Consider the following 25,973-nt stretch of genomic DNA (forward strand, 5'->3'; position numbering starts at 1 on the left):
CTGTGGAAGCGGTGAGGCTGCTCGAGGAGGATGTTAAGGTGAAGACGTCTGCTCTGGCGGAACGACACCAGTTATTGAGGGAGCAGGGTGAGGAGCTGGCGACCGTGAGGGCTCGGCTGAGTGCGAAGGAAGATGCCCTGGCGGACGTGCAGGGCCAGTACACTTTGCTCTCTCGTACTCTGTATGGAGCGATGTTATCTTCCTCGGTGAAGGAGGCTTCTCTTCGGCGATCTCAGGCTCCTGCTGAGGATGAGACGGAGGAGGAGAGGGCTCTCTTGACCCGGGCGGATTTGATCCAGTGCATCAGAGTCTTGGGGTGTGATTGTATCACTGTTGTCGAAGACACCTACAATTCCATAGTGGCCCATCTTAAATTGAAGAATCCTGGGGTGGAGTTGGCGACTGAGGGCCCCGGGCCGTATCATCGTGTGGAGGGTGACCGGATTGTTTCTCCGGTCTTCGGGGAAGAGCCAGCGACTCAGGAATCCGAGGAAGTTCAGATGGAGAAAGGTGCTTGAAGGTTTTCTATTTTAAGTGTTTAAGTGTTGGGCCTGCGAGCCTCTTATTTTTTGTAATGCTATTCCGGGGGGTATGCGCCCCGTTTTGGTTTTATAAGTATATTACCGGCTCGGTCTTCGTGGCCGTAGTTGGGCACAATCCCGGGCTTTTTGCTTGTTTTTTTTAAGAAGTACTTAGTTTTTAACGTTTATTGTTTGATGTGCCCATTTCTTGGAGTCTGTGTGCATGTGTTCTGATTTCTTGGGTGGTGTGACGTTGGTTTCCAACGTCTTTATCCTTTAATTACTTTTTCCGTTTCCCAAGCGTTTCTATCCCTCTTCTTCTTCTATAAAAAGAGGTTTCATGGGCCTTTCTTTCTTCATTTTTACGCAGGGATGGGTGGCGCTAAGGGAGGAAGGTTTCTTCAACCTCGTGCTCTCGTGGAGTGAAGAAGGTGAATGAGAAGAAGGTTTCAACCGACTCTGCTTCTCGTTCCCAGGGGGCCCGAGGCCTGGATGCTCAAGCTCAGCCGTCTGGGGTGAGGGTCGTGGTTGACGCTGATGGTTCCGAGACAGAGTGGGATGAAGATTGGTATCAGTATCTTCATTCGGAGGAATTTTCCCGTCGGGCGGAGTAAAGCGTTTTCTTTTTATTTGGTATTTGTTTTGTAACTCCCATGAATGATAAATAAAGTGATGTTGTTGTGTTTTCTGTGTGTTTATCAGTTTTTTTTATTTTGCTTTTTTGGAAGATTTGCTCGACTGTAATGTATTGATCGCCAAGTGTGTGGAACTGTGGTTGATTGCCGGGGACAAGTGCCTGGCGAGGGGGTGAGTCTCGGATTTTGTTGTGCTGAGTTCCGAGCCTCATGGCGTGAACGGTCCCCTCGCGAGCGGGGTGTTCTGCCGACATGGTACTTGTTTACAACGGGAGTGCTCGGTATTCGTGCCCCCCGAAGGACAAGGAGTCCGTTCGATTAAGAGAGCGGACTTCTGTCTTTTTGTTTTATTCCTTTAGGTGCTCAGCGTGTACCCGGGCCGCACCTGTGTTTTAGCTATAATAATGTTTGAGCTTTTCAGCATTCCAAGGTCGAGCGAGTTCTTCTCCTTGCAGGTTTTCCAGATAATACGCCCCATTTTCGGTCTTTGCTCGGACGCGATAAGGGCCCTCCCAGTTGGCGGCCATTTTTCCCTCTAGGGAGTCTTTGTGGTTTCTTTTAAGTACTAGGTTGTCTACCTCGAATTCCCGTTTAATGACCTTTGTATTGTGTCGTAGGGCAATTTTTTGCTTGAGCGAGGCTTCGCACAGTGCGGCTCCCGTCCGGATTTCTTAGACCTGGTGGAGCTCTTCTCTAATTGCCTCGAGGTTGCCTTCTGTTTCGAGGGGTTCCTCGGTGTGCCTGGTGGGCACGTGCACTTCGACGGGGATCACGACCTCTGTCCCATATGTAAGTCGGAAAGGGGTTTCCCCGGTGGTAGAGTGTGGGGTGGTACGATAGGCCCAGAGGACGTTGTGTAGTTCCTCTACCCATCCCTTTTTGCTCTCGTCTAATCTTCTTCTAATGCCCCTCAGGATTATTCTGTTGGTGGCCTCGGCTTGCCCGTTTGTCTGGGGGTGTTTGACTGACGCGAAGTGTTTTTGGTTCCTAATTTCGTGACGAACTCTTGAAAGCGCCCATCGGTGAATTGGGTACCGTTGTCGGTGATGATGGCAAGAGGTATCCCGAATCGGGCGAGGATGTTCCTTTTGTAGAAACGGAGTACGTTTAGAGATGTGATTTTGGCCAACGGTTCGGCTTCGATCCATTTGGTGAAGTAGTCGACCGCGGCTATGAGGTATTTGTTCTGATTGCTCTCGGTCACGAACGGACCAAGGAGATCAATGCCCCACCAGGCGAATGGTCAGGGAGACGACAAAGACTTGAGTTCGTTGGGGGGTACGAGGTACATGTCCCCAAAGCGCTGGCATTTGTCGCATCTCTTTACGTATTCTTTGGTGTCCTGCTGCATGGTGGGTGTCATACCCCAATTTTTGACCTAAGATACCACCTCATATCATTTGCATATGCATCATTTGCATCTCTAACAAATTGCATAGCTTGTGTTTGTTACTTGTGACTCAGCAGGATTTAAACAAGAAGTCATTCATCAGTACAAGCAACAATCAGTTAGGGTTTTGTTTTCCCTTCATCTCAAAAGAACCATCTTCATCAACAATCAACATTTGGTCCTCAAAGATTCATTTCAACAAGCTCAGAGACTTTGAATCAACCAGATTAGGGTTTTGACTGAAGATAGCACACCCCTGACTTTTGCTCAGGATTTGACCTAATGACTTGGGACATGACCTCAAGACCCCAAGTACATCATTTTGACCTAATCTATTGGCTCAAGACATCCCCTACACATGGACTGATCAACAGTGAAATTTCAAATCATCAGATTAGGGTTTTTGAACTATCAGGGACTGAAATCAGGGATTACATTTGAGAAACCCTAAAAAGCTCCAGTGGATCACTCAAAGGTTTTAATCATCTTCAAATAATCCCTATGACAATATCCAATGGAAATTGTATCTCAATTCAAGATCCATAGTCATCAATTTCATCAGGTCGACAATTAGGGTTTTTGACCAAATTCACCTGAACAACTGACTTTTTAATCAGAACATGGTGCCACAACTTAAACCATGGCTCAAGGTCCTCCAATAATTCAATGTGATCCATTCATACCATTCATTTGGTGAGGATAGCCTGGTTCATTTGAAATCTTCAGAAACGCGATTCGTCTGAAAAAGTCAACTGTACAAGATCACCATTGACTTTTTGGAAATTTTGGTCAACCATGACTTTTGAAGTTTCAAATCATCAATATATGATATATGAAGTCATTTGATCAAGGAAAATCAAGAAAATCAATCAAGAATCAAAAAGTCAAAAGTTTGACTTTCATACTTAGAAAATTTTCTAAGTGTTTTTCAATGGTTTTTTCCAAACTTTGGAAGGGAATAACTCAAAATTTCACCTACAAACTGAAAAAAACTTCCAACATGAAAATTGTAGATTTTGATCCAATAAACAACTTTGTCACATAAAATGTTTTTCCAAAAGATCAACCATTTAAGAGATATGGAGCTTCATAGTTGGTATCTTTTGAAAAATACACTTAAAATCTCACTTTCTTCAAAGTTCATGGCTCTTTTTCACCCATTTCCTTAAAGGTCTTGAAGAAACTTTCAACAAGGATTTTGAAGTACATAACACGAGCTTTCCAAAATGTCCAATAGCATGAAAAAATATTGAGAGGAGCCATGGTTTTGAATTTTGTCATTAGAGGCATTATGCATGAAATTTCAAACCATTTTCACTAAGTTTCAACACTATATGACCTATAATGCAAGTAATGATGCATCAATGCAATAATTGAGAGATATTTTCTGATTTGAAGATCAGAATGGAAGGAGATAAGAAGTTTGGAAGTTTAACCATGGTTAAGTCATTTTAACCATTTTGCATTTAATGTAAAAGATTCCATTCTATCTCTTAAGCCAAATCATCACTCTTTGATCAACTTGCAAAGGCTTGTATTCAGAATCCTTGGCCTATAAATAGAGGTCATTTCCACTGTTCAAATCACACCAAAACCTCACAAATCCTAGGTTTTATCTTTCTTTCTTAGAATGCAAGTTTCTTAAGTTTTAAAGAGGTAGAATTTCCAACCTCTAAACCATTGAAGTTCTGGCCAAGATGGTGGTTCCAACAACTCATAAACATCATATGTGATGTGTTTGATCCACTCACACACCCCAAAAACACCTAAATTCCAAAATCACTACCTCACTTCCATATATGCATAAAGAGAGCCTTATCATGCCAAAATCCATACCAAGCCAATTCTGTCCAAACTAACCTTTTAAACATCATCCATATACTTCATATGAACTGTTCCAACCATCATCCATGATCTGAAACATCAAAATCATCAAGCTTGATCCTCACTTGAGACATACTGCAGATCGGGTACCATGACCATGCTCAGATGAATTCAGGTTGTTCCAAGCATCCAGACACCTTCCATAATCATCATTGAAGCTATCCAGATCATTACAAAGCATCTGTAACACCTCCAGCTCAAAATTCAATTCTCAGTTTGGCCGTTTTTGAGGTAGGTGCACTTGAACTTCAAACTCTATCATACATGCATCCTAAATGAAATATTGCTTTGCCATCTTGTTTCTGCACTATCACTGATCATTAACCCTCAATCAATTGCTAATTATCTTGCACATATACGATTTCATGATCAATCTCAGAATTAGGGTTCTTCGTGTTCATCAGAAAATCAATGGCCTTAGAGTGAAAATAAATGAAAATAAATGGTACCATCATGTTCCTTCTGAAAAATCAAGTGAGTTAGACTATCCACTTGATCAAAACAATCCAGTTTCAGAAATTTTCAAAATCAAATAGGGTTGGTGTTTTTGGCGCGTTTTTTTGTTCAGAAAATTCAAATTCTTGTTTTTTTTATAATTAAATGGACGCGTGTATATTACAAGCCACAAGCGTGGCTCAGTTGGCTTTTGTTTTGAGAAACAACCTCCAGGTCGTGGGTTCAACACCCTTAGGGACCAAAACCTTTTTTTAACACATATTTTCTTCATTTTCTTTACAACTTCACTTAATTAATTAACCAATCAAAATTAATCATTTCTACTTCATTTTTTGCACACTTCATATTTAATATATATATTTTATGAATATCTAAAAAAATCACAAAAAAATATTTATTTAATGTGTTTTTATTAAGTTTAAAGTGACTTGTTTTTAAATGTTTTTAATACTTTGAAAATAGTTTTTTTCACTTAATTTTCAAAACTTAATCACTTGTAAATATTTTGTGATCAAACCCTAATCACTTAGGTCTTAATTAAGCATAAAATTTGTTTTTTATCTTAATTAAGTTGACTTTTGTCAAAATTCAAACTGTTTTAAAACAAACAATCAAAGTTTTTCAAAACAATAAACCATTTCTTTTTGGTTTTCTTTTCAAAAAACTCTTGATCAAATATTTTTGGATTGATCAATTGATTTTCAAAACAACTGGGCCTCTCGAATATTAGAGAGTATAAGTCCCATTCCTTTTTCTTTGTACAGTTTTTCTTTAAACAGAAAACTTCTTTCAAAACAAAACTTTCAAACAGTTTTTCAAACGACGAAACCTCTCTTTTAACAAAACAATCAACCATGTTTTATAAAATAAAACATGGGCCTCCATGTAGGTATAAGTCCCATTCCCTTACATGAAATTAGGTATTTCATTGTACATACACCTTTTTGTACATACCTCGATCAATGTGTTTTTAACCTCGAATAACAAATCAAAAATGAAGGTTTTCTTTAAATCTTCCCAAAAATACCATGGGCCTCCATGTAGGTATAAGTCTCAACCTCCCTTGTAAATATTTGTTTACATAGCTTTGAATAAACTCAATGTGCCTCTCCCCGAGTATAAGTCCCGAGCCCCCGTGTTTACAAATGGATCATCCTTACAGGTATATTTCCTTCATAAACTCCATTGTATACACACACCTTGTCATATATAACTGTTAATACTTGTTCATATTTGTTCATGTACTTGTTCATATTTGTTCGTACTTGTTCATATTTGTGATCGTATTATATATACTTGTTCAACTTAGTACAACACTAGGTTCCCCATAGCCTCCTATTGGGCTTCGTGCAAAGAATCTCCCTTAGTTTAGGTTAGGACATAGAGTATGGTTTCCCGGTGAAATCGCTCTAAGAGCTCAAACCAACTATACCACGCCTCCTCTTGGGCTTCGTACAAACGACTTGTCCCTCCCATAGCCTCCTCTTGGGCTTACAATACAAGGACCCTCGATTGTCCCTCCCATAGCCTCCTCTTGGGCTTACAATGCAAGGACCCTCGGATAGCCTCCTCTTGGGCTTCGTACAAGGACCCACAGGCTTCTTATAAGCATCCCCAATATCCAAAACAAATACCCTAGGAGATTAGACATTTATCATCTCTATGATAGGAGTATCTCATCTATATCATCACAAACAATCAATCAATCAAATAACTCTTTTGCCACAAGGCTGGCTAATCAATCAAACTTTTTGCCACCAGGCTGGCTGATTAATCAAAGTTTTTGCCACAAGGCTGGCTTCGTCGAAACTTTTGCCACAAGGCTGGCTGATTAATCAAAACTTTTTGTCACAAGGCTGACTTCATTGAAAGTTTTTGCCACAAGGCTGGCTAAACAAAAATCATCTTTATCATTCTAAGCACCATAAGTGGAACAGCCCAGGGCTTATAATGAAAAGATTTCAAACAAAAACAAACAGATGTATGTGATGATATAGATTAGATACATCGAACATTTAGATGACATTTGTCTCTTATCCTTTGCTTCCACTAGCATAAGTGGGAACTACGATTGCTCTGACTTTCTCAACATCCCTTTGAGAATACGTAGGCACAAGGTCGTATCCTTGGCGAGCAAAACTTCTCCCTCAAACCACTCAAACCTTAGCACCCGTAGACCCCGAGCTACAGATGCTCTGATTCCCTCTAAGGGATATGTATGCAGAAGATTGCGATGATCTTTGCGAGCATAATCAAACAAACACCTTAGTTTCCCACCTATTTCACAACAGAACCTCCACCATAACATAGAATGAAAAACATAACAAAGAAGCCTATAGAGTACTATAGATACGTTGGGTGCTAATACCTTCCCTTCGTATAACCAACCCTCTTACCCAAGATCTCTCCCCCACTTTTAAGGTTATTGCAGCTTTTTTCCTTTTCCTACTTTGGAAATAATAAAAAGTTTGGTCGTGACAAAAACAAAGAAAAATCTTTTTCTTGAGCAGTCGAGCCCAAAGAAGGCATCAGGTGTCTCATCCCACAAACGATGATTTTTCCCCGCGACAGTGGGCCAATAGTATCCGGCCCGGAGTACTTTCCGAGCGGGGGATCTTCCTCCTAGGTGTTGGGAGTTGATTCCTTCGTGTATTTCTCAGAGTATGTGGGGGGTCGTGCCCTCGTCAATGCATTTAAGGAGAGGTATGGAGAATCCTCGTCTGTAGAGCCGATTTTCGATCAAGACGTACGAGCAGGCTCTCCTTAGGATTATTGAGGCCTCCTTGAGATCGGCGGGCAGAAGGTCGCTTGTTAAATAGTTGTATACGGGGGTCATCCAGCAGGATGTGTCTCCAATTGCGTTTACCAGTGCTAGCCCGGGCAAAGGTTCGGTGCTGGGTTTTGGTAGTATTTCTTGAATCACAGATTTGTTGCCCCCTTTCTTCCTTGTGCTGGCTAGCTTTGACAGGACATCCGCTCGAGAATTGTGTTCTCTTTGGTTATGTTTTATTTTGGCGCTCCTGAATCAGGCCAGTCTTCCGCGCACGAGGGTTAAGTACTCAGCGAGGGTCTCACTTTTGACTTGATATTCGCCCGAGATATGGGAAGCGACCAGTTGGGAGTCAGTGAACACCTCAATTTCCTCGGCTTCTAGGTCATTTGCAAGGCGCAATCCGGCGAGCAGAGCCTCGTATTCGGCCTGATTGTTGGATGTTGGGAATGAGAGGGAGAGGGACACTTCTATGAGGGTCCCTTCCCCGTTTTCCAGTATAATTCCTGCCCCGCTCCCGGATGAGCTCGATGCCCCGTCCACGTATAGGGTCCATCTTCGGGCATTGTTGTTTGTTGTTTCGGGGAAAGCCATTTTGGCCACAAAATCTGCTAGGACCTGTGCTTTGAGGGCCTTTCTTCCCTCGTACTTTATGTCGAACTCTGCGAGTTCTAGCGACCAGCGGAGCATCCTCCCGGCCATGTCTGGACGCGCAAGCAATTGTTTTATGGGTTGCTCGGTTTGCACGATTATAGTGTGGGCCAGGAAGTAGTGCCTGAGTCTTCTTGCTACAGTCACTAGTGCGAGCCCGACTTTTTCGATCTGTTGGTATCTAACTTCGGGTCCTTTGAGCGCTTTGCTCGTGAAATAAATGGGTCTCTGGCCCTCTGGGATTTCTCGTATTAAGGATGCACTGACGGCCTCGGTGGCCACGGCGAGGTAGAGATACAAGGTCTCTCCGGCTTTGGGTCGGGATAAGACTGGCGGGCTTGAGAGGGCTTGCTTGAGATGGGAGAGAGCGTGCTCGCATTCCTCTGTCCATTCGAAGGCGATTTCTTTACGCAGGAGTTTGAACAGGGGCAGGGCATGTTGAGCGGATTTGGCCACAAACCTGGATAGTGACGTGAGCATGCCGTTTAGCATTTGGATTGATTTCTTCGAGTTTGGAATGGGTAAGACCAAGAAGGCCCTGCATTTGTCCGGATTCGCTTCGATTCCTCTTTCGGTTAGGTAGAAACCGAGAAATTTTCCTGCTCGGACGCCGAAAATGAACTTATCGGGGTTGAACCTCATTTTGCACTTTCGGGCTTGCTCGAAGACGTTTTTGAGGTGGGCGGCATGATCGGTTTCTTTTTGGGATTTGACGATCATGTCGTCCATGTAGACTTCGAGCATATCGCCAATTTCGGCCTGGAACACTTTGTTCATCATGCGTTGGTACGTTGCGCCGGCGTTCTTCAGACCAAAGGGCATTACATTGTAGTAATAGTTGCCCGATTCGGTCATGAAGGCCGTGTATTTTTTTGTCAGTTTTAGACATGGGTATTTGGTTATACCCGGAATATGCATCCATAAACGATAGTAATTTAAAACTGGCGGAATTATCAACTAGTTTGTCTATATTGGGTAGGGGATACGCGTCTTTCGGGCAAGCCCTATTAAGGTCGGTGTAGTCAATGCACATGCGCCATTTTCCATTTGATTTTTAACAAGTACAACGTTGGAAAGCCAAGTGGTGTACTTGGCCTCTGATATAAATTTCGCCTTTAGGAGGTCTTTTACAGCTAGTTCGGCCGCAACCGTTTTCTCTGGTGATTGCTTTCTCCTCCTCTGGGCGACAGCCTTGCCGACGGGGTCGATAGTCAGGTGATGGGAAGCCACTTCTGGGTCAAGTCCGGGCATCTCGGCTGCGCTCCAGGCGAACAGGTCGGCATTCTCGCGGAGGCAAGCTTTGAGTTGTCTTTTGGCGAGCTCCGGTAAGTCTGCTCCGATTTTGACTCCTCTGGTCGGATCCTCCCCGAGGGCTACGAGCTCGAAATCTCCGTCTGGAATCGGCCGGAAGCCCTCCTCTGATGTCCCCGAGTGTGTGCCCTGCTCAGGTTCCTTAAGGAAGCGGCTGTCTAGGTCGACAGTGTCGATGAGCGGGATTGGTTTGTTGGGTTCGGAGATGATGGTCGCTGCTTTGTCCTGAGGGGCTGTCTTTATCGAACTTAGGCCTTTGGCGGAGGCTTCGAAGCATCTTCTGGCTGCTCCGATGTCGCCGTTGAGTGTCGCGACATGTCCTTTGGCCGTGTAGTATTTGAGTTTGAGGTGCACGGTTGAGGGGACTGCGATTAACTCGGCCAGGGTCGGGCGTCCCAAGATGCACGGATAGATTGAGGGGCAGTCGATGACCAAGAATTGGACTTTGATGACCCTCGCGGTTTCTGCCGATCCAATGGAAACGATGAGCTCGACGAACCCCCACGGTTTTGCCATAGTGCCATTGAAACCTTGTAGGTCTGATCCTACATAGGGGGTAAGGTGGTTGTCGTCGAGCTGCAGTGTTTTGAACAGTTGGGAGTACATGATGTCCACCGATCTCCCTTGATCGACTAGTATGCGTCGCACGTCAAAGTTGGCCATCCGAGCCCGGATGAGGAGGGGGATGGTCACGTTGGGCGCTCCGCCGGGCAGTTCCTCATTGTAGAAACTTATAGAGGATGGGCTGCCTCTGGCGTGGTCGAGAGCAGCGGCTTTGGTCGAGCTGGCGGAGAGTAGCTCGTCGAATTTTCGTTTTACGGATCCGACGGTAAGTTTGCTGAATCCCCCGCCGGATATGACCATGGCGGATGGGAACATTTCCCATGAGCCGTGAGGAGAGGGGACGGTTAATGCTCTGGCCCAATCAGGGAGGTAAAAGTCTTCTGGCCTAGTGACGCTCATGGCTACTTGCATGGCGGGCATATCCTCCGTCGGCTTTTCCTCGGTGATCGGTTTGGCTTCTTTGGCAGCCTCTTGCTTCTTTGCGTATTGCTTCAGGGGCCCCTCCCGGATCAATATTTCCATGGTGTCCTTCAGGTGGATGCAGTCCTCACTGTTATGCCCGTGGCCCTTGTGGAATTGGCAGAACTTCGATTTGTCCATGTTTGGTCGCGCCGCTATGGTCTTAGGGAAGCGGACCTTGCCCGTCTGAAATTCGGCATTCGCGCATTCGTTTAGGATGCGTTACCTCGAAGCATTGAGCGGGGTGTACTCTCGGAACTTCCCGGCTGGGGCTTTGTAGTCCTTGGGATCTCGGCCCTTGTCGTCTTTCTTTTTGTCTGTTCCCCGACGGGAATCGTCTTGTCGGCCATTTTTACTACTTTCTTCCTGCCAGGAGTTACGGACTGCATGAGCGGCTTCCTTTTCCTCATATTGTATATATGCCTGGGCTTTGAGGAAGAATTCGTACAGAGTGGCCGGTGTTTCGATTCCGACGGCTTTGACGAAGTCTGAGCGTGGATGGAGGCCTCGCTCGAGCAAGAATTTCTTCATATGAACAGTTGTGGATACCTGCACGGCTTCCTTGTTGAATCTTTCTATATAAGCCCGTAAGGACTCGTCTTTTCCTTGGATGATGGCTTCCAAGGAGGCTTCTGACTTGGGGTGTCTTCGGGAGGCCGTGAAGTGTCTGGAAAACAGTTTCCCGAGCACCTTCCAGGAAGTGATGGATTCATCGGGAAAACTTTTATACCAAGTCATGGCTCCTTTGCGCAGGGTGGTAGGGAACAAGCGGCATTTGATGGCACCGGGCACCCCTCTGTAATCTAGAAGGGCGTCGATGTTCTCTATGTGCTCGTTTGGATCGGTGGTCCCGTCGTATCTGCCCAGCAGAAGGGGGTTTTCAAGACCGGCCGGCAGGGGTGCTTCCAAGATTGAGTGGAGGATCGGCTGCGACTCCGCCTGTGTCGCCTCCGGTTATCGTCGTGCTTTGACGGAGGTGACCGGGATCTTCTTTTTGGTCGAGGGGAACGTGATCGGTGTCGGGAGCGGTGGTCGCTTGACCCTTTCTTGGAGGCGGGACCCACGTTCTCCCTGGGGGAGGGCGAACGAGGGCGTTTCTTGGGAACCATGTCGCGCTGAGAGTGAGGTTTATGACCGGGGGGAGTCTTTGAACGGCGTTTTTGCTCGAGTGCCCCGATCCCGTCGTTTTGCTGCTGAATAAGCGCGTTGGTCTGGGCAAGAGCGGCCAGAACGGCGGTTATGGTCTGGTCCTAGGGAGTCTGACCCTTGGAGAGGAAAGGGTTGCCCAGAATCTCTTCGTGGTTGTCCTTCCCGCCTATATTCTCGAGACGCTGGAGTGTATCGTTTTGGAGATCTCTTGGGGAAGGAGATGTTGTGGCACCTTCGCGAGGGACGGTGTTCCTGGATGGAGGTATGACGACGGAGATGTCGTTTTTGTTGAGTATCGTAGCGTCTAATGAAGAGGAGTCTTCGTTATTGTCAGCCATGAGTAATAGTTGATTAGAGCTTTGGTTCCTGGGTTCTTGCAGGAGGCAAGAATGGATCAAGAAGGTGCAAGAAGAGGAACAGGGGAGCTGGATTTTCCCACAGACGGCGCCACTGATCATACCGAGCGGATCAGATGGCCAACAACAATGAAGGCTTGAAATTCGGAACGATTGAGAGTGGAAAAAAAGGGTTGTACCTGCAAAGCACTCCGATGCCAAAGTAAGTATGTGTTCCACAAGGTACAACAAAGTGAGAGAATTTTGGGGTAAGAAAAGATTACCTTGCCCTCTGTGGCGAGAGGCTTATTTATAGGGTGTCCTTATACGGAATTGACTCCTTATTCTAAGGTGGAGATTTAGGTGACGCGCGAGCTGGTTGCTTACCGGGCACGAGGCTCTCTCGTGGTCGGTTGTCCTGGGCCTTTTCCCGGAGCGATCCGGGGGAGGCTTCCACGCATGGTCTAAGGAGCCTTGGGTCGAAGGTTGGATAGGCCCCATTAGAATGATTGGGTCGGTCCATAACACATGTTGTGTTGAAATGTTTCAACAGCTGGAACAACATGTCAAAGACCATGTCGTGACATCGGAATTGAGCTGACAGTTTGGATTCTGTTATAACAGAAACAGAATATTCCTAAAACATTTGGATCCTATAAGGGGTTGTATCTAAGGAGAACATTTAGGAATCAAAATGTGGAAAGATTTTATAGGAGAATCTGTTGCAAAAGTGTAACAACTTATTATTGTTACTTGGAGCATATTTTATGGAGATATTTGTGGAGAATATCTTGGAGCTTATATTGTGGAGTAATTTTAGCAACAGTTTGTTATGTCAGTTTGTCACGATTTAAATGTCAAAAGAATCAAGTCAGAATATTAAAGATTGTGTAGTTTCTAATTGTGGAGACAATTTAGGAAACTTATGATTAAAGACCTTTCTTTTAGCAGAAGAATTCTGCTGATTTGTAACAGCAAATAATGTTGTGATTAAAGGCCCAAGTCCAGTTGGAATAGGTTATAAATAGATGCTTTGTAACCTAAGTTTTGTACCTGCCTTAATTTTAACAATGTAATTTTTAAGGGCTGAGTTTGTAAGGTGAAACACCCGGATTGTGGGATGGTCACTGATATGTAATTCTCGAAGCTGTTAAGCAAGAGAAGTTTAGTGTAAATCTCGAAGCCTGTAGGTAAGAGATGTTGTGTTCTTGGAGGAAGCTGTTAAGCAACTCCAGGTTATGTTTGTTTGTGTATTTAGAATGTTGGTGATTAGGTCGTCGATGCAGTGGCTGAGGTGTTAACTGCTAGACATCATTGCTATGATTGGGAGTGGAATGGAAATGTTCCATATCTAGGGAGAACCTAGGTAGATGGGCCATTGGGTAGTGATTAAGTGAGGAGTTGTAAACTGGGAGTTTAGCTCTAAATTGATACTGCTAATAGTGGACTTCATCCCTGGCTTGGTATGCCCCCAGAGTAGGTTGATTAAACCGAACTGGGTGAACTATTATGTTGTGTTCTTTATTTTCTGCACTGTGATTATGTATTCCTACCTTGTCTGTTTTCTTAATGTCATATCAGATGTCACGACATCCTATATGACATTTGAGTTCTGTCTTACCAGTATTTCAATTGGTATCAGAGCAGGCATCTTGTCTGTTTCTCAATGAGATCCATGGGAATACTTTCTGGTTGTGTACAAGGTAGAAGATTGTTTGAACAAGGAGTTTTCATACTGTATGGTCCCTTGAAGTGGAGGATGGACCTATTTGTGGAAGACTAGACCAACCTGGCCAGAGCCGTTGTACCTTCTTGATTAAAGAAGATAATGATGCTTGGACAAGAAGATTAAATTCAGAAACTTCATGCGGGAGTGAGGATTTTGGATTGCATTGTTCAATCATTATATACAGAGAAGAGTATTATCAAAAGCTTCATGCGGGAGTGAAGACTCTGATAAGGTAACCTCTGTAATTAAGGTTTATAATCAGGATTTGATGTTTGGAGTAGGGTCTAGTTTGTTGCTTGGTGGAGAAGCAAGCATTGTGAATTCTATTGAAGTATGGCTATTTTCCTCTGCATAGCCTCTGGTGCAACCCCTATTGTAAAAGAAAGATTCTAGGGTTATTTATATTCAACAGAATGTATGGCAGAACCTTACAGCTATAATTAAAGTCTCAAAGATACTTGAGTAATCTCTCGAGTCCACTCATAATGGCATGGTTTATTAGAGTTGATGAATGTCAATTGATCGATGATATTCATAATCATCTGCAAGTGTGTACCTTGAAGAATTTCAAGGCTGGAGTGTTCCTTGAAGGAGGAACAGATGTCCTACCAGATGTTGGGACATTAGTACTGGTATGCAGCTACCAGCTAAAGAACAGATGTTCTGGTGCTAAGCTAATGTAGTGTGAGAACATTGGTTTGGAACCTACTCCTGGTCTGGAAGAGGAGACATCTGATTATAAGTTGATCAGGACACAATCAACATGTACTTCTACTCCAAATCTTAATTTATGGGAGTTTAGGAGTAAAAGCTCAGTGCTAAAGAAGACTCGTGAAGGTATTCCTATCTGATCCTTTATGTTTAAATCAAGATGAGCTTATATCTGGTATCTTCTTCTGATCAAAGGAACCAGATATGTGGATTGTCATTCATAATCATAGAGCAGTTGTTGGAGCTGAATACTGTGTCTCAACCACAGTGAAATGTGGTCACAAATGTTGACTGCTCTTGTTGTTATCCAGAAAGGGTAGTGTTATGTAGAATCAAGGAAGCCAGATGGCTCAGAAGAATCTGACTAATTCAGTGTCATGTCATAACTGAGTCTATTCTAGAAACCTAAATGAGGGAATATCCTCTATAGGTACAGACTATGGCATCCATCATCTCAAAATCAGAATGAAAGTCTGAAGAAAAGCTTATTGAGATGTTGGTTAATCTATTGCTTGATATGTCTGGATGTTGCTGATAATTACACTCTATTGTTTCCACCCCAAGTGCTATGAATTGGATGTTAGAGATGTCAACTAAGAACCATGAAGGATGATGTCATATCAAATGTTACAACATCATCTCAAGGTCTTTAGTTATTTAGTATTTTATTGCCAAGAGGAAAGTATATAAGTGTGAAGAGGTAATCAGTCAAAATGATCTAGTGTGAGTAGTGAATTCTAAGTGACTAAATGAGAGGTACTTTGACGGGAGACTTAGTACTTATTAGATGTGCAGCCTGAATGCAAGATTCTTATACTCTGTCGGGAGCTGAGTATTTGTATGAAGAATTCATGCACTAGTGTGAATTAAATGTTAATGTTCACTGTTATCTTCACAAGTTTAGGAAGTGTGGCAATGGTATCTGGTGAAGCATAATGTTACTGTTAAATGTCTTAATGGGAGCTGGATATTTGCAATAACTATATGAAGAGAAAAAGTATGTGATGAAGAAAAAGCTCTACATGAAAATACATCATCACTACTGTTGAAGACACCAGAGAGATAAGGTTCAGACTTATCTGCTGAAGATTAATTTATGGTTATACAATATAGTTTCTTCTACTTCAAGTTGCAGAGTGTGGCAATCTGAATATTGTGTAGCAAGCAAACTGAAGATTCTAAATTTGGAAACTGAAGCAAATTCCAAATGAAGGGTGCTTCAAGGACGAACATCAAAGATGTCCTAAATTTGTATATCTCAGGGGGGGTAAGAGAGTATGAAGATCAGCAAGGACAATGTTATTCTGCTTCTAATCAAATGGAAAGTCTCTCAAAGACTAATCTTTAAGCCAGAAGAACAATATCATACAAGATGTAAGAACATAACTCAAGACATGTTTTATTCTTAAAGACCAGCAAGGATTATTCTATGTATTATCATCTAAAACATGTATTGATGGTGTGTATCACTTGTTCTGATATAGTGCATGTTCTAACCACTGCACAAGTCCACCTGATGCAATTCTTTTGCAAATAACATATCTTGATCAAGACATTTGTTAAAGTCTAGGTATGTTATTTAAATTCCTCAGGTTTCTAGAGTCTTTTCGTTTTCATTTTTCTTCTTTTCTCTTGAGTCTTGTTTGAGTCTCTCATGTCCTTTTTTCGGATATGGGTAAGTTTAGAGTCTATATAGGTTATGATTGTTAACTTGTGACAAACATAGGGAATAAGGGTAGTGTTTAGACATTGTTAAGTCTGAGGTCCTTCTATGCAGTTGTTTTTGCAAAGATATTGAATAGGTTTTCTATTCTAAGTTTGTCTTCTATTTAGAGTCTTGTTTCGAGTCATGAACATAAATTGTTTCTTGTGTTCTAAGTCATTCTATAGAGGTCTGTTGTCTCTATGGATAGTCCAAGTTATTGAGTCTTTCTAAAGTCATGAACACTGACTGTCTTGTGTTCTGAATTATCCAATATGGAGGTTTGGTTCTCTATGTTTGTAAATGGATAATCCAAGTGTTTAATTTTCCGATAGTGAGTATCCTCTTATGCTCTAAAAGAGGATGTTGTGTCAATTTGTTTCGTATTCTCAGTTTGAGGGGGAGCATTTAGTATTTTCTTCCTCATGTGCATCATGGCCTCAGTTTTTCTCCTTCTCTATGAAGATGATATTTGTGATGTTATGTTTCCTATGCTATAGTGAGTTCTCCTTCAATAAAGTCTTTGTCTTATTATGGCTAAAAAGGGGGAGAAATGGTTATGTTACGTTATCTCTGAAGAGCAACTTTTAAGGGGAAGAAACTTTGTGTGATCTTTGGGATCCTTAAAAGAAAGAGAGAACATTGGAGTTGGACCTGCCAGAAAGATGTCCTAGTATGATGTTTCAACATCATAAAAGAAGACTGAAGGCTGTCACTTGTAAAGTTTGAAATATCATAAACAGTGACTACTGAAGACTTCTAAATTGCTGCTACTGAATTGTAATGTTTTTACGCTTTTGTAATACAAAGGTTATGTAAATTAGTTTTAGCCAAAATAAGCCAAAGGGGGAGATTGAAGATGTTTTCAGATTGGCTTTATGTTTGGTAAAACTAATTTAGAAGCAATATGATAAATAGAATTATAACTTGTAAGAGAAAAAAGGTTGAAGTTCTATTTAATGGAAAAACATGTTGTGTTGAAATGTTTCAACAACTGGAACAACATGTCGAAGACAATGTCGTGACATCGGAATTGAGCTGACAGTTTGGATTCTGTTATAACAGAAACAGAATATTCTTAAAACATTGGATCCTATAAGGAGCTGTATTTAAGGAGAACATTTAGGAAACTAAATGTGGAAAGATTTTATAGGAGAATATGTTGCCAAAGTGTAACAACTTAATGTTGTTACTTGGAGCATATTTTATGAAGATATTTGTGGAGAATATCTTGGAGCTTATATTGTGGAGTAATTTTAGCAATAGTTTGTTATGTCAGTTTGTTATGTCAGTTTGTTACGATTTAAAGGTCAAAAGAATCAAGTCAGAATATTGAAGATTGTGTAGTTTCTAATTGTGGAGATGTTATACCCCAAAATTTGCCCGCATCTTTTTTCAAGAAAACTTCTGTCTAAAAATTAAGAGCTTCATATAATCTTGGATTTTTTATTCCATAAATATCCTGATTTATGAATACTTGGTTTTAAGAATTTTTCTTATACGGTATTTTGGCTCGCTGTTGAATTTATTCTTACACAAACGCCAAGTACTGTTTATTACTTCACACGCGCTATTTATTTTGAGATTTATTTACAGATAAATAGTACTGACGCAATTGGTACAGAATTAAATCTTTTGCAGGCGCAGAGTCCGGGGATTCAGACTGTACTGGTAACAAGTAAATTATTATTAACTTTTGTTTCCCACTAATTTTTGTACTATATTCTGTTATTTTCAAAATCTTTTCCTTTCTTTTCAAATCTCTTTCTTTCAAATCCTAACTTTATTCTATACATCTCTTTTTTCAAACCCTACCATACACTTTCTTTCAAATCCTACTTCCACTCAAATTTTCCTTTTTTTACGGAATCACTTCATTCCCCAACGTCTTTATCCTTCTTTTCATTCTATAAATACCTCTCTTTTTTTTTTATAAAATCTCACATCAAATTCTAAATCATCTCTCAAAATTCCTACTTCATATTCATTCTCTCTTCTTCACCGGCAAAAATGGCGAAGCGGATGGAAACGTGTTTTCTTCTGGTCATCACTGTCGTGGTGGTAATCATGTCCTTCTTCTGTCTGCATAGTCCTGAGAAATGCGGACCTGCGATGTTTACACTCCCAATCATCTATATGCTATTATTTATAGCATGGGTTATTAATCGTCATTCTTAAAGTTTGTCGTATCTTTTATTTTTTTAACGTACCCTTTACTCGTCGTACTGTTCATTATATTATGTAATATTTGTACTGTCAGTATTAAATGTCGTATTATTTGTCGTACTGTAGTTTAATTATCCAGATAATCTTTTGTGTGTTTTCTGCCAGTTAAATATTTATTTCACTATGCATTAAATATTTTTCAAGGCTATTATCGGTAATTTTGTTTGCGTACAGTATATATTATTTATTTATTATGTCTGTGTTTTTCTAACAACTCATGTAAATAAATTTTCACCATTAACACAACAAAAAGAAAAATTAACTTTGACTGTTGAATTTTCACTTTAATACCTGAACAGTCAGTAGACAGTCAAAAACCGCTGACAGTGCAATTCTCCGTGTTTTGTACCATCAATCAAATCAATCTTTTGCATTTCAAAATTCCAAGATTTTTGTTCTAGAAGTCTTCTGAATATCACATGATTAGCAGAGACTCAGCACTGCACAAAAATCAGGTACGCTTAACTGTCTCCTACACAAATAGTCCCTAACTAGGGTTTCTTGTTTCTTTTTCTGGAGAACAAGTTTTTGAGACCTCAAATGGATTTCATGGACCTCCATATATCTCAAAGTACCACCATACAAATTTTCAAACTTCAATTCACTCAGACGCATAGTCAGCAGTTCAAACAGTCAACAGACGACCCGTTTGACCAAAAAGTCAACAGACAGTCAAAAATGAATTTTTTTTGTCAACATCCATATTTTGTCAAAAGATTCATCATTTGATCATTGGTTGATCATAATTCATCAAGGAAAGATCAAAAATCAACAAAACCCTAAGTTTCAAAATTACGGTTTTCTCATAAAAAGTCAATTGAACTTTGACTGGTCATAACTCTCTCATCCTTCATCCAAAAAATTCAAACAAAAGCTCATTTTGAAGGAAATTAATTATCTTTCAAAAGCAATTGGTCCCATGGTCATTAGATTCACCATTTAAAAAATATGAACCAAGACATTACAGGTCATTTTCAAAGTCAACAAAAAGTCACTTTTTTCAAAAGGACACACAAGGAGCATGGAAACTCATTTTGATATGAGACCAAAGACACTGGTTAGAGGACTCTCTGAGGTTTCTAAAAAGTACAAGAACTTCTTCATATGATAAAAATTGAGGGATTTATGCCTTGTTGAAGTTGGCCATTTTTTGGGAAAATGCATGAAATCAACATTGATCAAAAACATTTTTTTTCCAAAAGAGGCCAAGTTTTCATGATCCAAACATGTTCCCCATAATGTGAAGGGCCTCCCACGACCAAGCCAAGGCCCATAGCATTTTTGTTTCTTTTTTTGGTTTAATTTTATCACATTTAAGATTAAATTGAAAAAAAGAAATGGAAGGATAATATGTAGCTTGAATCTTAAGCATGAGTCATCAAGAAGCATTCAAAACTCTGCCACAAGGAGCTAGTACAGCAGAAGAGAGTGGAAAAATCAAGCCATGGTTGCTTGAATTCAAAGCTACATATGTTATAATATTCAAAAATTCAACAAAGCACTTATTGCTTCTTAGCTTAGTTTCTAAGTGCTTCCTTGCCTATAAATGAAGTATAACACTTCATCAATCAAAGAAGAGACAAGATCACAACCAAACCTATGCTTGTAACACACTTGTAACACATTTAAAATTTTCAAAGAAACTTGAAATTCGAATTTTCAGTTTAAGCCATTTTTAATCCAAACTAAACACTTAAACATCATCCTTAAGCATCACTGAATCTATTCCAATCAGTTTCAAGCTTTGAAACTCAAAGAATCGAGCAATATAGCTCACGGTTTGTTCAAACCTAAATCACTTCATACCTGATCATTCATGCATTTTTAACCAGATGTAATCATATATTTGAATTTAGTTCATTGTTCTGATCGTTTCTGGATGGTTAATTGAAGTTTGAACACGTATCCATGAAGATACCATTTTAGGGTTCTTCAACTCTATTTTAGGGTTTTTCTTAAAAGGCAAAATTAGACAAAATTAAGGGCATGGTTGAATTCAGTGAATCAAGACGAATCAAATGGATATGTCGCGAAAAATTTCTATGCTTGTTTACCCCTATTTGCTATTTTGCAGGGATGAGTTTCATCTATTACAGCGCTTCTAAGCAAAAAACGCTGTTAAAAGTGTTGGCTGGAGGTTGAAGACGAAGGCGTGGCACCATCTGATTGGTCAGTTTGAAAAACGCGCTTTTTGTCTTATTCTTGGATCCGATGCTTCGCTGACTAGACTGTTACCATGCGCCACGTATCCATGTCCATCAGATCATTTTAATCCTCTAATCTAACGCTCCTTGTCTTGCAGGTTCATCATAGACCCTAGGGGTTTGCCACACATGATCATTGTTTTATATATTTTCTATTTTATTTTATTTTCTTTACAAAATTAATTTAAAATAGTTTTAAAAATCAAAAAAATATAATAAAAATATTTTTAGGTTTCTAAAATAATCTATTATTTTTTGACATAAAATATTTTATTTTTTCTTAAATATTAAAATATTTTGTTTAATTAATTAGTATATATTTATATATTTGCTTTTTAATTTTTCAACCAATCAAAAAATCATAAAAAAAAATTGTTCTTTATATTAAATATAGTTTATATATTATAGGCTAATTTTGTACATATTTAGGATAATTTTATCTTTAAGTTTTAATTATTTGTGTAATTATTTGTATAATTATATGATTATTTAACTTAATAATTTCAAAATCAATTTCAAAAAATCCAAAAAAAATAGTTTTATTTTAAAATTAATTGACAAGCATTTTGAACATATTTTAAACTTAATTTTTAGGTTTAAATTTTATTTCCACCTCTTTCTCATTTTAATTAAATTAATCATGCATTAATTCTAATTAAAATCAATCATCAAAATATCCAAAAAAATATATTTTTTTTATCTTATTGCAATTTAAATTCCTAGATCAAGTGTATAGGTTGTCAAATTCATGTAAGTAGCGTAGTTTACATTTCCCGCACAATCGATGTAATAGCGTAGATTTATTTTCCGCACTTTACATTTCCGCATTTTAATTTCTGTACATATAAAACTGTGTGTATGTCAAAGATAAAAATTGAAACTTTAGGTCACTAACTTAAAAGATAAAATATCTGAATCAAAACACAATCACACTTGCACCTCTTAGGGTAATCCCTCTTTTACTCTTTTCAAAAATCAAAAATCAAATTCTACTATTTCAAATGCAAAATCGAACTTTCGTTTACATCCGGTGAAAGGAGAATTTTCTAAAGGAAATAGGAAAAGACCTTATAACTTAGGGTAGACCTCCTAATTGCTTGCTCAAATCAAACAAACAAATGTCTCATATATCATTGTTTTTCAAAATAAAACTTTCAAAAAAGACAATACTTGGTATATATTCAAACAAGGATCATTACGAAGTTAACGTTCTTTTTTTTCAAAATATCTTTCGAAAGATAAAACACTTTGTATACATCCGCACAAAGATCATTACAAAGTCAATTCACAAAATGAATTTTAAGACCACATACAAGCATTTCAAGGCAAGACAAATGATTTAAACAAGTGAGCTAAGCAATTAAGAGCCCATGGATAACCATGGATACAAAGGGTGCTAACACCTTCCCTTTGTATAACCTACCCCCTTACCCAAAATCTCTTAAAGGTCTTTTTCTGTTTCTTTTATAAACCTTTCCTTAATTGGATAAAATAAAAGTCGGTGGCGACTCTCTGATTTTTAAAAAAAACACAAAAGCAAAAAGAGAAGAGTCAGTTCGTGTATCTCTCCACGAGAGGTACGGTAAAAAACCGAGGGCGACAGGAGACAATTTAGGAAACTTATGATTAAAGACCTTTCTTTTAGCAGAAGAATTCTGCTGGTTTGTAACAGCAAATAAAGCTGTGATTGAAGTCCCAAGTCCAGTTGGGAATAGGTTATAAATAGAAGCTTTGTAACCTAAGTTTTGTACCAGCCGTAATTTTAACAATGTAGTTTTTAAGGGCTGAGTCTGTAAGGTGAACCACCCGGATTGTGGGATGGTCACTGATATGTGATTCTCAAAGCTGTTAAGCAAGAGAAGTTTAGTGTAAATCTCGAAGCCTGTAGGTAAGAGATGTTGTGTTCTTGGAGGAAGATGTTAAGCAACTCCAGGTTATGTTTGTTTGTGTATTTAGAATGTTGGTGATTAGGTCGTTGATGCAGTGGCTGGGGTGTTAACTACTAGACATCATTGCTATGATTGGGAATGGAATGGAGATATTCCATATCTAGGGAGAACCTAGGTAGATGTGTCATTGGGTAGTGATTAAGTAAGGAGTTGTAAACTGGGAGTTTAGCTCTGAATTGATACTGCTAATAGTGGACTTCATCCCTGGCTTTGTAAGAAGGAGGATCACACACGAAAAGTGTACCCTGAACGCCTGAAAGATCATGGAGGTAAGGATAATGGCAATGCAGCCATTGTTCAAAATGATTTTGAATCATCTGATGTTCTTGTGGTTTCAAGCAGTGACTCGAGAAGAGAGTGGATTATGGATTCAGGTTGCACTTGGAACATGACTCCAACAAAGACTTGTTCGAGGAATTATGTGATCAAGATGGTGGATCAGTATTGCTGGGAAACAACAAGGCTTGCAAAATTGCAGGTGTTGGATCTGTGAGATTTAAGCTCCATGATGAGTCAATAAGGTTGTTGACTGAAGTCAGGTATGTTCCTGATTTGAAGATAAATCTACTCTCTCTCAGTGAATTCGACAAGAAAGGATATGTTTTCCAAGGAGAAAAAAGTATCCTAAGAGTCATGAAGGGGTCGAAGGAAGTCTTGAGAGGCGTGAAGAAACAAGGCTTGTATACCCTTGAGGTTGAAGTTGTAAGTGGTTCGACAAATGTTGCATCCACGAAACCTTTGTCGAAGACAAAAATCTGGCACATGAGATTGGGCCATGTCAGTGAAAGGGGTCTGGTCGAATTAGGGAAACAAAATCTTCTTGATGGAGACAAAGTCGAAAAGCTGAAGTTTTGTGAACCCTGTGTACTTGGAAAATCTTGCAGAGTGAAGTTCAACAAAGGCAAACAAAGAACACATGGATCCCTTGATTACATCCATGCTGACCTTTGGGAGCCTGCAAGGTGTCCATCACATTCAGGAGCAAGGTATTTTCTATCCATAGTAGATGATTATTCCAGAAAATTATGAGTATTCATCCAAAAGACTAAGGATGAAACTTTTGAGAATTTCAAAAGTTGGAAGACTCTGGTTGAAAATTAGACTGGCAAAAAGGTCAAGAGGTTGAGAACCGACAATGGCCTTGAATTTTGCAATGAGGCATTCGACAGTTTTTGTGCTGCCTCTGGTATTGCAAGGCACAGAACTACTGCAGGTACTCCACAGCAAAATGGTTTGACTGAAAGGTTTAATCGAACTATTTTGGAGAGAGTCAGATGCATGTTGACTAGTGCGGGGTTAAAGAGGGTGTTCTGGGCTGAGGCTCTTTCGACAACAACATATCTGATAAATAGATGTCCTTCGACAGCGTTAGATATGAAGACACCTGAAGAAGTTTGGTCGGGACATCCATCATATCTCGACAAACTGAGAGTATTTGGCTGCGTAGCCTATGCTCACATTAGGCAAGACAAGGTCGAACCTAGAGCTCTAAAATGCATGTTCATGGGATACCCTGAAGGAGTCAAAGCTTATAGGCTATGGTGCCTAGAGCCAGGTTACAGGAGGTGTATCACCAGTCGAGGTGTAGTTTTCAATGAAGCTGAAGTGGATTTCAAGAAAACTGATGATGATGATGATGGACGAAGTGCAGAAGAGCTGGAACATGCAGAGATTCATGTTGAGGTGGAGCATGTTGATGTTGAATTGCATATCCCTGATGAAGTCGAAGAAGAAGCAGAAGATGTTGAGGATGAGGAAACTGTTGCTGACTACCTATTGTCGAGAGATAGGTCGAGGAGAGTCATCAAGGCACCTCAGAGACTTGGGTATGCAGATCTTATAGCTTATGCCTTAATCTCTGCAAGTGAGGTTCTAGACGAAGAACCTAGAGACTATAAAGAAGTTATGAGGAGTCGAAATAAGACTGAATGGCTGAAGGCCATGGATGATGAGATGAAATCTCTTCATGATAATCACATCTGGGAACTGATCAAGAAACCTGCTGGGGCAAGGTTAGTCAGCTGTAAATGGATTTTCAAAGTTAAGGAAGGAATCGAAGGAGTGACGTCGAAAAGATATAAGGCAAGGTTAGTTTCAAGGGGTTTTACTCAGAAAGAAGGTGTCTACTTCAATGATGTGTTTTCTCCTGTTGTGAAGCATAAGTCCATTCGAATGTTGCTTGCCATGGTGGCACAATTCGATCTTGAACTGGAACAGATGGATATGAAGATTGCGTTCTTGTATGGTGATCTAGATGAAATGATCCTGATGAGGCAACCTGAAGGGTATGTCGAAAAAGGGAAGGAAGATTATGTGTGCAAGTTAAAGAGATCTTTGTATGGGCTGAAAGAATCTCCTCGACAGTAGAATAGGATATTCGACAAGTTCATGGCACGCATAAGTTTCATTAGAAGTCAGTTCGACCACTGTGTTTACTTCAGATTTTGACCTGGTAATTCATTTGTTATTTTGTTGCTTTATGTGGATGATATTCTCATAGCAAGCAACAATGTTGAAAATATGAAGAGGGTGAAGGCTGGACTCAATAAGGAGTTCGATATGAAGGATCTGGGAGCTGCTTCCAGGATACTTGGAATTGACATTCGAAGAGATAGAAAGAACTCGAAAAGTTTGGTATGTCGAATTCGAAGCCAGTACTGACTCCAAAAAACCCTCAATTCAACTAAGTATTGATCAGAGTCCCATTACTGATGTCGAAAGAGCCTATATGAATAGCATCCCATATGCTAATATAGTTGGTTATTTGATGTATGCTATGGTCTGTACTAGACCCTGTCATACCCCAAAAATTGCCTTCCATATTCCATTCACAACGATTCAAAGTTCAAGAGATTCATCCAGTCATTCTCCTGAGCAAAAGCCTCCTAAATCTAGGGTTTGGTACTCTCCTGAGGGAATTATGATCCAAGATACCTCTATGACAAAAGTCAAGACCCAATTCCAAAGTTTACTTGTTCAACAGCTCAGATGATCCACAATCAACTGGGTTGACTTAAAAGTCAACCATGATCAAAGCATAGTCCAAACCTCTGATTTTTGATTAACATCAAGTATGGGAGAATATATCCGTCATTTGATCAAAGGTTGATCATGATCCATCAATAGAAACTCAGAAATGAACAAATGCAAAAAGGTTTAAATTAGGGTTTCTTTAGGAGAAAGTCAACTCAACTTTGACTGGCCATAACTTTCACATGGAACATCAAAAATTCCCCATTAAAAGCCTATCTGGAAGGAAATTGGATTCTCTACAACTTTGTCTTTCACAAGCCAAGGCTAGAAATGCTCCGTTTGGGAGATATGATA

The 25,973-nt window shown here is 40.2% G+C and overlaps 1 protein-coding gene across 1 annotated transcript; it reads right to left on the bottom strand.

Annotated features, from left to right (window-relative positions):
- Nucleotides 1–10,863: 10,863 nt before the first annotated feature.
- LOC131620206 (uncharacterized) lies at nt 10,864–11,379 on the bottom strand. The gene has a single exon (XM_058891211.1). It carries the CDS (start codon nt 11,377–11,379, stop codon nt 10,864–10,866), a length of 516 nt encoding a protein of 171 aa, XP_058747194.1.
- Between the last annotated feature and the right edge of the window lie 14,594 nt (nt 11,380–25,973).

Source organism: Vicia villosa, linkage group LG7 (assembly GCF_029867415.1).
Source record: "Vicia villosa cultivar HV-30 ecotype Madison, WI linkage group LG7, Vvil1.0, whole genome shotgun sequence".
In the NCBI taxonomy this organism is placed as follows: Eukaryota; Viridiplantae; Streptophyta; class Magnoliopsida; order Fabales; family Fabaceae; genus Vicia; species Vicia villosa.

Bases quoted from the DNA above. Each gene is read 5' to 3' on its own strand.
- LOC131620206 (XM_058891211.1), bottom strand. From the start codon at position 11,379: ATGACTTGGTATAAAAGTTTTCCCGATGAATCCATCACTTCCTGGAAG.